Genomic DNA, 13,540 nt, shown 5'->3' with positions numbered 1-13,540 from the left:
TATTAATCGAGTAAATAAAATATTACTTACAATTATTTGAACTCTTATGAACTAATCATCAACATTGAATTATATCTGGTTCCCCACAGGTTCAGAACGCAAGCGCGGCTAATGATGAAGGAATTACAGCTCTCCATAATGCCATCTGTGCAGGGCATTTCGAGATCGTCAAGTAAGTTTTATAACTCTATTTACATAAAATGGTTTTTAATTTCTCAAGTTTTGAAGAACCTTAATTTAAATATATGAAGAAGATTCGGACTTCTGTATAGAACTTATGTATTTTTACAGATTCCTAGTAGAGCTTGGTTGCGACGTTAACGCGCAAGATTCTGATGGTTGGACGCCTCTGCATTGCGCTGCTTCTTGCAACAATTTGCCGATGGTCCGCTTTCTCGTCGACAATGGTATGCACCTTTTACCATATAATTTGATCCAAAGTATAAAATAATAAGGACTAAACAAATACATTAGTGAAATAAATGCTAAAAATGATTATTACACGTAGTAAGAACATTAGTCACTCCACTTAGGTACACATAATAGGTATGTCCCATACTGGGCGCCATTAGCAGTCAGTAGCGCCATCTGTCAAAGAATGCGTAGACGTAGAATGCTGGACTACATTCTGTCATGCGGAAACAACAATGTTGCCCATAGACAGAAATTTGAAGAAGCGCCATCTATGAGCTCTAACGCGAACTTCTTTCAATTTCAGGCGCTTGTATCTTCGCAACTACGCTGTCTGACCACGAGACGGCGGCTGAGAAGTGCGAAGAGGACGAGGAAGGCTTTGACGGTTGCTCCGAGTATTTATACAGTAAGTAACAATTTAAATCTTTATTTTTAGTAGGGTCTCATGTAGGTACTATGCTTAAGTTTGGTAGTACTTAACTTAAATAGATGATACTTCGACAAAATTATGCAAGCACCAAAAATCAGAAATGATTTCTCACGCACCTTTCTGTAGCACGTTGCTGTCCACAATTTCTTTTCTGAGCTCAATACACTTGTAAGCTCATATATAAGTACCGTACTATTAGACAGAACGACTAGTTCAGTACAATCAGTAATTATTTATTTGAACAATGTTTACAATGTTTTGCAATAGCTTCAATGCACAGTTCGAATTAGATCTGTCAAATTACAGAAGCCAGTGTTGTGACAGCCAGTGTATAGTGATGTATCAGTCGAGATCAGGCCGATCGATTTTTTTCTATCTGACAGTACTTATATTTTATTTATCTTACTAACCTTTTCTTTTCCAGGTGTCCAAGAGAAGCTAGGCATCATGAACAACGGTATAGTGTACGCCGTGTTCTCCTACACCGCCGCCCGTAGCGACGAGTTGTCGTTCGACACGGGAGCCAGGCTGCAAGTGTTGAGGAAGGGAGACGACAACGAAAGGGAGTGGTGGTGGTGTAGAGACGACAGCGGCCAGGAGGGCTACGTACCCAGGAACTTGCTTGGGGTTAGTATTTGAAATACTTTGGTTGTAGGTAGGGCTGGCACTGAGAAGCTCGGTGGCGCAGCGGTAAACGCGCTCGGTCTGCGAATGTTGAAGTTAAGCAACTTTCGCAAAGGCCGGTCATAGGATGGGTGACCACAAAAAAAAAGTTTTCATCTCGAGCTCCTCCGTGTTTCGGAAGGCACGTTAAGCCGTTGGTCCCGGCTGCATTAGCAGTCGTTAATATCCACCAATCCGCACTGGGCCCGCGGGATGGTTTAAGGCCCGATCTCCCTATCCATCCACAGGGAAGGCCCGTGCCCCAGCAGTGGGGACGTTTGGTGATGATGATGAGGGCTGGCACAGGAAGACCTAGAAGGACATCCATTCACCAAATTGGAAGATAGAGATGAGAATAAGACAGTATCTAGACAGTTTTAATGGAAGCATGTACCGAATCTCTTTTAAACTTCTATTTTGTTGTGCCCGTAAGGGTCTATGATGTGAAACTCATATTATGTAACTTACAAACTTGTACACCATCATATTGAATATTGAAAGAATGTAGTGAGAAACAGGTCTATACAAGTATACATGTAGCAGTAGACTGATATCACGTGGGTTTCAGGATTTGTGCCTGCTTAATGGCAATAAGCTTGCTTTTACATAAGATTTACAACATAGCTAGCGAGGAGTGGGTATACTACACACCTCTGCTCACCCCTTCGGGGACACAGGTGTGATGCTATATTATGTTATGTAGACAGACATGTTTTGTATTTTGTTTTGCACTAACCCACAATGGAACAGAATGGTATGCTCTTATAGCTCGCCAGAATAATTCATCGTTGATTTTACTTATTGAAGTATCTGAAACTTTTGGCGAAACTGATTTGCACCTTATGCTGTTGTCAATAAAACTCAAATTACTTTAGCAGAAAATTGCAGATACGTCAGTTAGGGAGATCAGTGACGAATTAAGAAAGAAAAATGTGTTATTTCTATGATGGAATTAGATGAATTAGAGAACACCCGAGTGGGATACACTATGATTATTATTGTATTATATAATACACCATGATTATTATTATATGTATGTGTATTTTATGTGTATTATATGTGTGACACACCTGACTGGGATACACCATGTGGATGAAATTAGATGAATTAGATTAATTAATAAGATTAATTCATCTAATTTCATCATATAAATAATACATTTTTTTTTCTTAATTCGTCACTGATGTTGCTAACTGACGTATCTGCAATTTTCTGCTAAAGTAATTTGTGTTTTTTTAGTATAAGATATCGAAAATAGGTCTCGTTAATATTAAACTATGACAAAGAGTCTTCTCCACTTTTAATAACAATGGTATCAAACATAAATCAATTATCGTTTCAAAATGCATGAATTAACAATGTTTTTTTGTTACAGTTATATCCAAGGGTAACCACACAGCAGGATTAAGAAGGAAACGCGAAGGGCTTAAACTTAACATTATGACCTGATTATATATTGTAAATATATCTAGTTCGTTTTATTTTTTATGTATTTATATCACTGTAATCTAAAAATATAGATATTGTATACAATTTTATCAAAAACTAATATTTTGTAAATATACAAAACTAAGTGCAAAACGAATGAGATTATATTGTACATTTTATAAATATGTGAGTCATCATTATAATTGGTCATGAAAATTTGTATATTGTCCTTAGGTGCAAATATTGTGAGATATTACACATAAATTGACAATACAATAATGAAGAATTATAAGAGCCTTTTTGTTTTCCTTTCCTTTTAAAAAGAGTAATTTATTTATACTTTAGTGTAGTAGCGCTTTAGCATGGTGGAGTATGCTCCATACCCCCTCCGGTTGATTGAGGCGGGCCTGTGCCCAACAGTTGGACGTATATAGGCTTTAGTGTAGTGCGGGATTATTCTCAGTAGTCCCCTCTGGGCGCTGTCCCCTGAGGTGATAGAACCCTACTTGTCACCGTGTAGATGAATTGTCACCTCTTGCGCTACAAACCCTTCCCAGTTGTTCGCTTCGAGCAGTATGGAGTACCTCTATACGTAACCTTTCTTTTCTACTACATATCTGAGCTTGCTCGAGCATCATGCAAAATATACTCTAATAACAAACCCTAATTTTGAGCTAACCGAACCTCTTTTTATCTAACCTAACCTTTGTACCTTTTGTTTTTTATTTCCACAATTGGACAATAAATGGAGTTGTTACGTTTCTACAACAAACTCGAAATAATACCTTGGTGGCACAATTGTATTTATATTTTATTTATTTAAATACATGAACTCAAGATCGTAATCCCTAATGGACCACAAGTATTGAAAAGGAGTTTCCTCTATTTGGCATACTTTATAATTTTCTAAACACACTTCACCAGGTCTATTTCTATTACCATATACTTGTTTCACATAACTCATTATTTGTCCTATTGTTTCGCCATTCATTTGTTTTGTCGGACTTCCTAAAGAATACTATTCAAATGTTATCAGAATTTTGTCCTTTACTTTGTTGGGTTAGGTTAGGACTTAGAACATTGCAGGAATCACCTGATTGTCCTGAAAGTAAGATACTTCAAAATTGACTTTTTATAAGATCCTAGACGCTCTGTACGCCATTTTATCTACAGACAGCGCCCTCTAATGGACTAGCAGAAAAATTGTGCATTTTAAATGTAGAAAAACTCAAGTTGTGCATTCCATTTTTATCCCAGTAGGAAAATGCACCAAAAAGATTTTGAATAAAAAAAAATTGAAATATTGTAAAAATTTATTATCTAAATACCGTTCACATATCTCCCTCGTCAGAATCCTCAATATCGGCCAAGGCTTGCTTAGCGAGACTCTCTGCTTCGGTGGCCATTTCCCGGGGAACTATCTGGTGACGGCCCTGGGTGTCCTTCGATACCCAGGACAACTCCAGCTCGAACTGCTTGTCTTTCAGCTCGTCGTGGACTAAGTAGATGCTGGAACGAAATGAAAGAATTTATCAGTTAAGTTTATTACATGGTTTATCATCCAGAGTCTTTAATATCTTTTTTTTTTTTTTTATTTTTTATATAAACTTGCAATCAGTCCTTGGACTTTCAGCAGTTCTTTTATATGGTATTATGTCGAGTGAGGCTTGTCCTTCCATTGTTGGACAGCCTTTATTGTGATAGGTTATCCCATATATGTAGCCGTCTAAGGCGTCTCGTATCGAGCGGTTCGCTAAGGTTCTGGGCATAGTGGTTTACATGGTGTGTGATTCTATCTTTGTATCTCTTTGTCGTGTTAGATATTTCTTCCCTGACAGTGGGTATCTCTAAGTATTCGTGGATTTCATCCATTCTTGTGAACCATGGGGCATTAACAATTTTCTTGAGCACATTATTCTGAAACCGCTGCAGTATCTCTATATTTGACATCCTCGCAGATCCCCAGAGCTGTATTCCATAAGTCCATATAGGCTTTAGGATCGCCTTGTAGATCAAAACTTTGTTGTTCACTGAGAGTTTAGATTTCCTTCCGAGTAGCCACTCCAGGGATTTGAGTTTGCAATTCAACTCAACACGTTTCTTTTGTATGTGGAATTTCCATGTTTGTTTTCGATCAAGGTAAAATCCAAGGTATTTAACAACTGTACTATGTGGTAACGTATGTTCTCCAAGTTTGACAGCTGCGGTGTCACCATTACGTAGTGTGAAGGTAATGTGATTTGACTTGGCCGCACTTGCCTTGATACGCCAGTCTTTCATCCACTTGTGAATTTTGTTGAGGTGTGTTTGTAAGATGTGTGATGCAGTGTTTGAGCTTTCGTGAGATGTTAGTATGGCCGTATCATCAGCGAAGGTTGCTGTTATGATATTTTCAGATTCTGGCACATCAGCTGTAAATAGCAAGTATAAAGATGGTCCCAATACCGACCCCTGTGGAACTCCTGCTTTAACGTTATAGAAACTAGAGGTTGCGTCGTTAACTTTTACATAAAAGGTTCTGTCTTCTAGGTAGGATTTGAAGAGCAGATACATGTTATGCGGAAGTAGTTTCTTCAACTTGTAGAGTAGCCCATCGTGCCACACTTTATCGAATGCCTGTTGTACATCAAGAAATACCCCTGAGCAGTATTTCTTACATTCTAGAGCTTTCCTAATGTGGTCACACACTCTATGGACTTGCTCGATTGTTCCATGGTTTTTGCGGAATCCAAATTGGTGATCTGGTATAGCTTGGTTTATGTATTTATGAAGACGATGTGATATAACTTTTTCCAGGACCTTGGACAGCACCGGGAGAAGGCTTATCGGCCTGTAGGATGACGTTAGATGCGGTGGCTTGCCAGGTTTGGGCACCATGGTTATTTGAGACACTTTCCAAATGCTGGGGTAATATGAGTTTCGTAGTATAGAATTAAATAGTTGCGTGATGTAGACTACTGCTTTTTTTGGTAGGTTTCTTAGTATTTCAGCGGTTATTAAATCAAAACCAGGGGCTTTTTTCAATCCTAGATCAAAGATCAATCGCCGAACCTCTGCAGGTGTACAGCATTGAATGGGAGGACTGAGTTGAAGATCGGTTTTAAGGAACGATTGGACTTCACTATCCATTTCATCTGTACCTAAGTCATCGTTTGGAACGAACACATCTCTCAGGAACCTTCCATAAGTTTCTGCTTTCTCTTCGTCTGTTTTAGCCCAACTACCGTCTTTTGTTTTAATTGGATGCTGTGCATGCTGCGGTTTGTCACGAATTTTGGCAGCTTTCCATAGCGAATGTTCATTTTTTGATGGAACTGAAGGTGCTAAATTTTGTAAGTATTGTTGCATTGTTTTGTTTTCTATTTCCGCTATAACTTTTTTGAGCTCAGCCGCTGCTTTATTAAAGGCCCTTTTATCTGCAGGATGTCGACTACAGTGCCATACTCGTCTGAGTCGCCGCTTTTCCAAGACTTTTTGCTTTACGTATTTCGACATTGATTGTTTTCTTGCTTCTATGCGAGTTTTACAATCTGGAGTGCTGAGCCACGCTGCCTTTTGGATGCTCTTTGTTATGTTTATAGTGGCATTCTCAATATCCATGTCTGACTTAAGTGGGACTTTGAGATTTATATTGTCGGTTAAATATTCTGCAAAGTGGTTCCAATTAGTATTCTTGTTGTAAAGGTACGGATTCTTAAGCGAGCTGGTTATAGTCGTACTCATAGTTAGGATGGCTGGTGAGTGATCTGATGAGGTGTCGTAGCAGCTTTGGATGTCTAGGTGATGGGTTTGTAGACCTTTATGTATAAAGAAGTCTATTAGGTCTGGTAGTCTATTGACGTCTGTGGGCCAATATGTTGGTTCACATGTAGTGAGGACATGCAAGTGATTTCTCTCGGCTGTTCTTTTTAAACTTCGCCCTCTTGTATTAGTAACACGGCAACCCCAGTGTGTATTTTTGGCATTTAAGTCACCACCGACTATGAACCGGTTTCCCAGACTTTGAAAGAAGTGACTGAAGTCGATATCGTTCGTTTCAGGTTCTCGTTTCTTTTTAGGGGGACAATAGATAGATGTGATTGTTATTGGCCCCCGATTATCTTGCACCATTATGGATGTGGCTTGTATTTTTGCTGTCTGGTATTCTGGTAATAACTGGTGTTTAATGTTACTTCTTATGACGATTGCAGAACCAGCATGTGCTGTACCATCTGGGTGTGGTGTTGTGTAGATACAGTATCCATCTAAGGTAATTGATGGCTGACTTGTAAGGTGTGCTTCGGATACCAGTAAGATATCTAGATATTGTATATTAAACAAAATGCTAATATCGTCTTTCTTGTCTATGAGACCGTTTATGTTCCACGTTGCAATACGAAGAGCCATTTTTTAGCGAGCTAACTTGTTGATGACTGTGGTCAGAAGACCCATCAATGTGCCCATTTGATCAATAAGTCGATCAAGCTTCTCAGCTTGTTTCAAAAGAATGAGTTCTAGATTATTTGGTTCTCCTAGTGTAGCGTGTGCGTATGATCGGTATCTGTTGTTGTTGGCTGGTTGTTCTTTTTCCTTATCGTCTTGTGTTGCTGTGGTCAGGTTTGATTGGGGAAATTTTGTTTTTAGTGGTGGGTATTGCGCTTTTGTTTGAGAAGTATATGCCGTTGTATGAGTACTTCGTGGTTCTTCCTTTGTTGTGCTGTCTTGAAGCTCAGTTGGTTTAGTCACTCCTTTGTACTGTTTTTTAGTGCGAGTCTTTCTATCTAGAATTTCTTTATATACTTTGCAGCCCTTGTAACTGGCCGGGTGGCTTTCAGAACACAGCGCGCAAGTGGCTGGAGAATTTTTATCTTTGATGCAATCGGTAGTCTTATGGGGTCCACCACATTTTACACAGCGGTGCGGTCTCATGCAGTTATTTTTGCTATGTCCGTATTGTTGACACCGAGTACATTGGACTATGGTGTGCTGTTTTTTGGGATCTTCTATTTTCACCTTTTGATGGAAGATAAATTCTATGTCCTTAAGACGTGCGTTGTTTTCGTGAGGTCGTATATTTACGAAGAAAGTGTTCAGGGGGTCCTTTGTTCCTCTTTTACGAGCAGTGATAATTTCACCTTCGACTTGGTTTCCGGTTTCTTCAATGGCTTTGATGATTTCCTCTGTGGGTGTGCTATGGTGGAGGTGTTTGATCACAATTCTTGTTGATTTTTTATCTTTTCTAGTGAAAGTGTGTCCAATGAGACCTTTAGAACGTACTAGTCCAATCATGATTTGGTAAGTTTCTACTGTTTTTGTTGTAATTATTAGTTGATTCCTTGATACAACTTTGTAGGTGTAGTTTTCCTTTGCTACTTCTTGTTCTAGCAGCTCGGAGAGTTTTTGTAGGTCCTCTATTCCATAAAGTATAATAGGTGGAGGCTTCGGTGTGTTGTGCTTTTTGTTGTTACGAGTGACTTGTTCTCGGTTATTATCTTCTACGGGATCTACTTCCAAATCGTTGAAACTATTTGAAGTTTCAAGAGCATTAGTGTTATCGCTATCAGCCGGAATACCTCTATGCTCATTCAGAGCTTGGTAGTTTTTTCGTTTCACGAATTTTGACTTTGGGGTTGACCATTGTTCTTCATTACCAGGTGAGCGTGTCCGTTTCTGCATTTGTTCAGGCATTCTTTGCCATGGAATCATAGGATTAACTTGAGATCCCGATTGGGTGTCAGCAGTTGACATACTTTTGCTTGTGGTGGTATTGTTGTTTTTGTTGAACATACTTGGATGGAATGTTTGCTGGAAGAGTTTCTTGGGTGGTGGATTTTCCATTTTTGTTGATAGTGTTTTGGTTTCAGAACGAATTCGTAGTAGGAATTTATTTTCTAATTCTGGCAACACTATTCAAGGTGTCAGTTGTCATATTGACATATTTATTTTCCCAAATTGGAGGGTAGAAAATTAAACTTTGCTAGTTGAAATGTCACTTGTGGATTTCACTTGCACCTTTTGTTACGAAAAACACAGATTTTCACTAAGATAACGATATCACTTAGTTCACAGATGTTATATTTTAAAATGTATATGTTTTTGTTTTAATTTTTACTTGTTTTCATAACTAATCAGCAATTTAATCAGCAGCAAGCTTGCGCTCGTGTGACAGTTGACAGAGAGAGCTCAGTCTTTAATATCTAAACCAAAAGAACAAAAAGAGAGAATACAAATGCAACTTCGCATCTGCTAGACCTGCATGAAAGGAGAACCAAACCTTTGTTAAAACATTCTTGTAAAACTAACATTAGATGGAATATGAATGAACCACAGCACTCTATGACAGAATACTTAATAGTAACTATGTAACAGATAAAACACAGTACAAAATTTCCAATACCAAATACGATTTCATCGGCGCCCGCTGCGTGCGAAGATGTGCCTAAACACTAAAGAAAGAGATCGATGGAGATTTAGGACTTACGTAAGTTGGCGACATAGATAAATTCTAATTGTTATATTTGCAAAAAGACAAAATATTCTAGGATATTTTTCCATTCACGGTATTGATTTCCAGTGTTTGAAGATCTATCATATAGTGTCGCACTGCTAAGCCTCACAGGGCCCCAGACACTTCTACCGCCTTCACCCGATGCTGCGCTTGTCGAAACAGTAGTAGAGGTAGGTATTTTTTTTCCAATTTCGTGTTACTTATGATCTGTCGTGCATCAGCAGTAAGCAGGTCTTTTTTCTTTGTCAATAGAATACTCTTTCTTTTGAGTCTGCTGCTGGTATTACCAACATGTAGGAGTTGAGTATCAAGTGGGTTGACGTGGTTATCTAGTTTCGAGCCAAGAACCAAATACTGCTTTTTGGTTCCTTATCTCTTCAATTATAGTAGTAGGTAACGCGCTTAAGTACATGGACGGAGGGGACCCTGACACTATGAATAACTTACATTCTTGCGGCCTCCTTAATCAATTCTTTGACAGTCATGTCAGCCAGCTTCAGCTTCTCAATCTCAGTCTTGGCGGCTTGCTTCGCTTTACCCACAGCACATCCAAAGTATGACTGGAAAAAGAATAGAAATATAACTTAGTTACTTCTAGAAAAAAGGCTACATAATGCATCATTGGTTTTCTAAGTCCGCAATAAGTTATTTTTGTATTATGCTAAATACCTGGATACCAAATGTCTGGATAAATTTTAATGAATGAGGATTTTTACTATTTCTGATCTTCCATTGTTGGTTACAGGTGATGTTGATTATAAGAAAATGTAGTAAAAAAACGGTACTTACAAATGAGACACCACTGGGGTCCAACATGGTCATTTGAGGACCGTCATGTTCAGACCACGTTCCCATAATAACGGAGCAGCCATATGGGCGCACAGCACTGTATAGTGTGTAAGCATGCATGTACATTGATACACGCTCATTCAAATACTTTAATGGTACTGGGACTCCGTATTGTGATCTGTAGTTTGAAGCTTCAGTACGAGCAGTTTCAACGATCTGTCTTGCATCAGAGATTAGCCCTGCCACTGCCTGAAAAATAAAATGTAAAAAAATTTGTAAACTTTAGTGCTGGTTTAGATTTATAGGCTTTAAGGTATGAAATTAACTATTTAAACATTAGTACTTTGTAGGTTTTTTATATTTTACCTACTATCCCATTAACAATATAAGTGCTAATTTTAGCAATAAATATTAATAGATAGAACAAAACAAACATCTCTGTAACCAATGTTTGGGTAGACAAGAGACAAAAATTGTATTCAAAAACCTACAAGTGTAACTACCTTTTGTAAAATAAGCCATATAGATACTTCTATGATCATATCCAGTATGAATGGAATACTTGGACATAACATCTGCCCACAACTATATTCTCATTTTTGTGGATAAAAAATCCATCTTGCGATGGATGTGCCTCTGACTATTCCAACTGCGAATATATATTTTTTGAGTATTTATTTAATAAATTACTAGTATAACAAAACAAGTTGCATTACTTACCATTCCAACATGTTCATCAATATGGAAGATTCTCTTGTTAGCACCAGGTTCGTATAGTTTTGAAGTAACCAGTTTTTCAACAGCAAACACCACTCCATCCTTGCCTCGTAGACCAATAACTGTGCCCGAGTTCTCTACAGCCTTCGCAGCGTACTCAACTTGAAACACTCTTCCATCAGGCGAGAATTGTGAAGCAGAAAGGTCGTACTAAAACAGAAAAGTACAAGCATGAATAAGCATAATTTGAATGACTTCAAATAACATTTTACGCGTTGAAATCAAATTGTTAAGGGTAACGCATGACGAAAGGAATATATAGTTGAAATAAATTAACACGAACTAGAAAATTAAATCCAACATTTCATAGAATAAGTAATTACACTAAGCATAACCTACGTACGTGAACGTTATAAAAAATCGCATACTTACACCTGTTCCGATTGAACTCATTGTAGATTTTAATAAATATACGTCTTATTTATTATATTCAATAGCTGTTTCAGGCAGTTTCCACCTAATTATTTATAAAATTTTGTGTAAATGTCGGCAATAACGATGACAAGCAAAGCAAAGCAATTCACGTCAGTTAGTTCTCATTGCACGAAACGAAATTCCGTCATCGAGTTCTAGTAGCTTAAAATATTTGGCAAACCGCGTTATGTCAAAAAGGAGAAAAAAATAATTATAATATATTTGCTGTCAAATACACCACCGCATCTATGAAGTAAGAAAGTAAGAAAGAAAAAAGTCTCAAAAAACTCAAAAACTATAAGACTGAGTGTACGTGTAGTTTCCGTTGTGCCTATATGTAAAAATAATGTACTATGTGAACGCGACCTAAGACATACTGATATATTAAATATTTTGTCGCCAATTTTTATTTTTTTTTTGTTTTGGTTTTCCCCGAAGGGTAAGGCAAAGGGAACTATGCCCATACAGCCATGTCTTACGTATTTTTTTTCTTGATGATTGATGAAAGGTGATGATGATGAAACCTAAGCCCCCACCCTCGGAGTAGACTCCTACTCCGAACCCCAAACGAATTAACTCAAAAGTCCGCATAAACTTTCGAGTTATGAAGCGGCTTCTTGGCACGAAGCGAAAATAGGCAGATACACTTTGTTTATTGAATACTCCGATATAATAACACTCGCGAATGTCTTCCGACTAACTTAATGCGATCATTAACCACAAAACACCACTTCGTATAAATTATTTAGATTATTCAATGAAGAAAGCAACTTTCCCGTTCCCGTTTCCCGCCAAAAAGCCTTGTCTCGCCAAAACCCAAGAAATTATTGTGTCTCTTGTTTAGACAAATTTGCAAATGTCAGCTACGGGCAATGGCTATTTTATGTTAAACATGATTGCCAAGTATATCACTTGCTGCGTGAAACGGAACGTTTTGTCTCAGAATATTTACAACCAATAATCATCACCGTAGGTGGTACATTGAAAACAATCGCAACTTATTGACCAATCGACATCCAAATACAAGTCAACCGGGAAATTCAAATTATAATAAAATATAATAATATTATAAATAACGTACCTAGGTATTTATCATGATTTTATCATTATTTTTGAAGCCGATAAAAAAATATTCTCATTAGAATCCTGCTAGTCCAGATAAAGACTTATTCAACTTTTAAACATGCATGATTTAAAACTTAGTGACTTAGGTAATAAATAAGTACCTACTTTTAAATAATTTCGAGGTGAAAAAATATGAGAAGCAACAAGGAGAAGTGAACCTACCTACTTTTGCTCAGTAGTACCTGCCGTGCCAACCACACGTATATCGTAGGCATCCGTATGCATACCTATTTTCTTAAAACTATCAAATACTAGATACGACAGGAAATAATAAAAAAATAATAATAATAGGCTTACACGTCAACTGTAAGCCCATCGGCACCAAAGTCCACACTGCTCCATTACGGTTTGATGCAAGTGTTTTCGGCTAGCCGGGACCAACGAGCGGTTTAACGTGCATTTCGAAGCACGTTATCGTCATACTTTTCCGACAATCAGGTGATTTAGCTTGCAAATTCAGGTGGTGAATTGAGGAGAGGCCTGTGCGAGATATAGGGATGTACCTTGGTGGTAGACTGTGTATTATTACTTAGGTACATTAATATATTCCGCTACGTAGGTAGAATTGTACTTATAAGCATCCATCGGCTCCCTCTAGCTACAACAAAACATAGGCCCACAACAAGGCCCAGATTACCATGTCAAAAGAATTTACGACCGTCAACGTGTTTACACGTTTTTGCGTTGTAAACGCCGAAAAACCTACAGCAGCATACAACTTTGTTATTGCGAAGCCACACGTGCAGGCTTGAAAGCCGCTTGTCGCCATATTCAACTTTTAGAGCGAGTTGCGAAAAAGTTAGGGTTTCCGTGCATCTGTTTCAGAATTTCGTATGATACTGAAATTGTGAATGGCCTGTGAAATGAGATGTTTTTAAATATTTATATTGTAGATACTAACGTATATGTCTCTGATTCATCATAGGTACACTAGCGAGTACCGACTCGGTACCTACTATTTTGCCTGAGTACAATTTTGTAAAACCTAGTCTAACACCCTTAACCTTTAGTTT

The 13,540-nt window shown here is 37.9% G+C and overlaps 2 protein-coding genes across 8 annotated transcripts in view; one reads left to right on the top strand and one right to left on the bottom strand.

Annotated features, from left to right (window-relative positions):
- The window catches only part of LOC126373010 (apoptosis-stimulating of p53 protein 1), a 304,602-nt gene extending 301,375 nt beyond the window's left edge, over nucleotides 1-3,227 (top strand). For all 7 annotated transcript variants that reach the window (XM_050018959.1, XM_050018960.1, XM_050018957.1 and 4 more), the window contains 5 exons: nucleotides 90-172; nucleotides 292-407; nucleotides 719-820; nucleotides 1,269-1,471; nucleotides 2,883-3,227. In XM_050018959.1, coding sequence (XP_049874916.1) covers nucleotides 90-172; nucleotides 292-407; nucleotides 719-820; nucleotides 1,269-1,471; nucleotides 2,883-2,915 — 537 coding nt within the window. In that variant the 3' untranslated portion in view covers nucleotides 2,916-3,227. The remainder of the gene's footprint in view (nucleotides 1-89; nucleotides 173-291; nucleotides 408-718; nucleotides 821-1,268; nucleotides 1,472-2,882) is intronic.
- A 1,003-nt stretch (nucleotides 3,228-4,230) lies between these two features.
- Nucleotides 4,231-11,531, bottom strand: LOC126373016 (proteasome subunit alpha type-3). Its single transcript, XM_050018965.1, has 5 exons — nucleotides 11,361-11,531; nucleotides 10,932-11,138; nucleotides 10,212-10,460; nucleotides 9,870-9,982; nucleotides 4,231-4,444 (listed from the first exon to the last, which is right to left on the bottom strand). Exons 1-5 carry the CDS (start codon nucleotides 11,379-11,381, stop codon nucleotides 4,267-4,269), a joined length of 768 nt encoding a protein of 255 aa, XP_049874922.1. The 5' UTR covers nucleotides 11,382-11,531; the 3' UTR covers nucleotides 4,231-4,266.
- Between the last annotated feature and the right edge of the window lie 2,009 nt (nucleotides 11,532-13,540).

The sequence above is a fragment of the Pectinophora gossypiella genome, chromosome 15, assembly GCF_024362695.1.
Source record: "Pectinophora gossypiella chromosome 15, ilPecGoss1.1, whole genome shotgun sequence".
NCBI lineage: Eukaryota > Metazoa > Arthropoda > Insecta > Lepidoptera > Gelechiidae > Pectinophora > Pectinophora gossypiella.
The sequence above is the reverse complement of the archived record's forward strand: the minus strand, read 5'-3'. Positions and strand labels throughout refer to the sequence as shown.

Excerpts from the sequence above, each read along its gene's own strand:
- LOC126373016 (XM_050018965.1), bottom strand. The coding sequence starts at position 11,381 with ATGAGTTCAATCGGAACAGGT. Across the intron at positions 9,983-10,211 it reads ACCCCAGTGGTGTCTCATTT|TCATACTTTGGATGTGCTGT; the intron begins GTAAGTACCGTT and ends TTCTTTTTCCAG. Across the intron at positions 4,445-9,869 it reads ATTAAGGAGGCCGCAAGAAT|CATCTACTTAGTCCACGACG; the intron begins GTAAGTTATTCA and ends ATTTCGTTCCAG.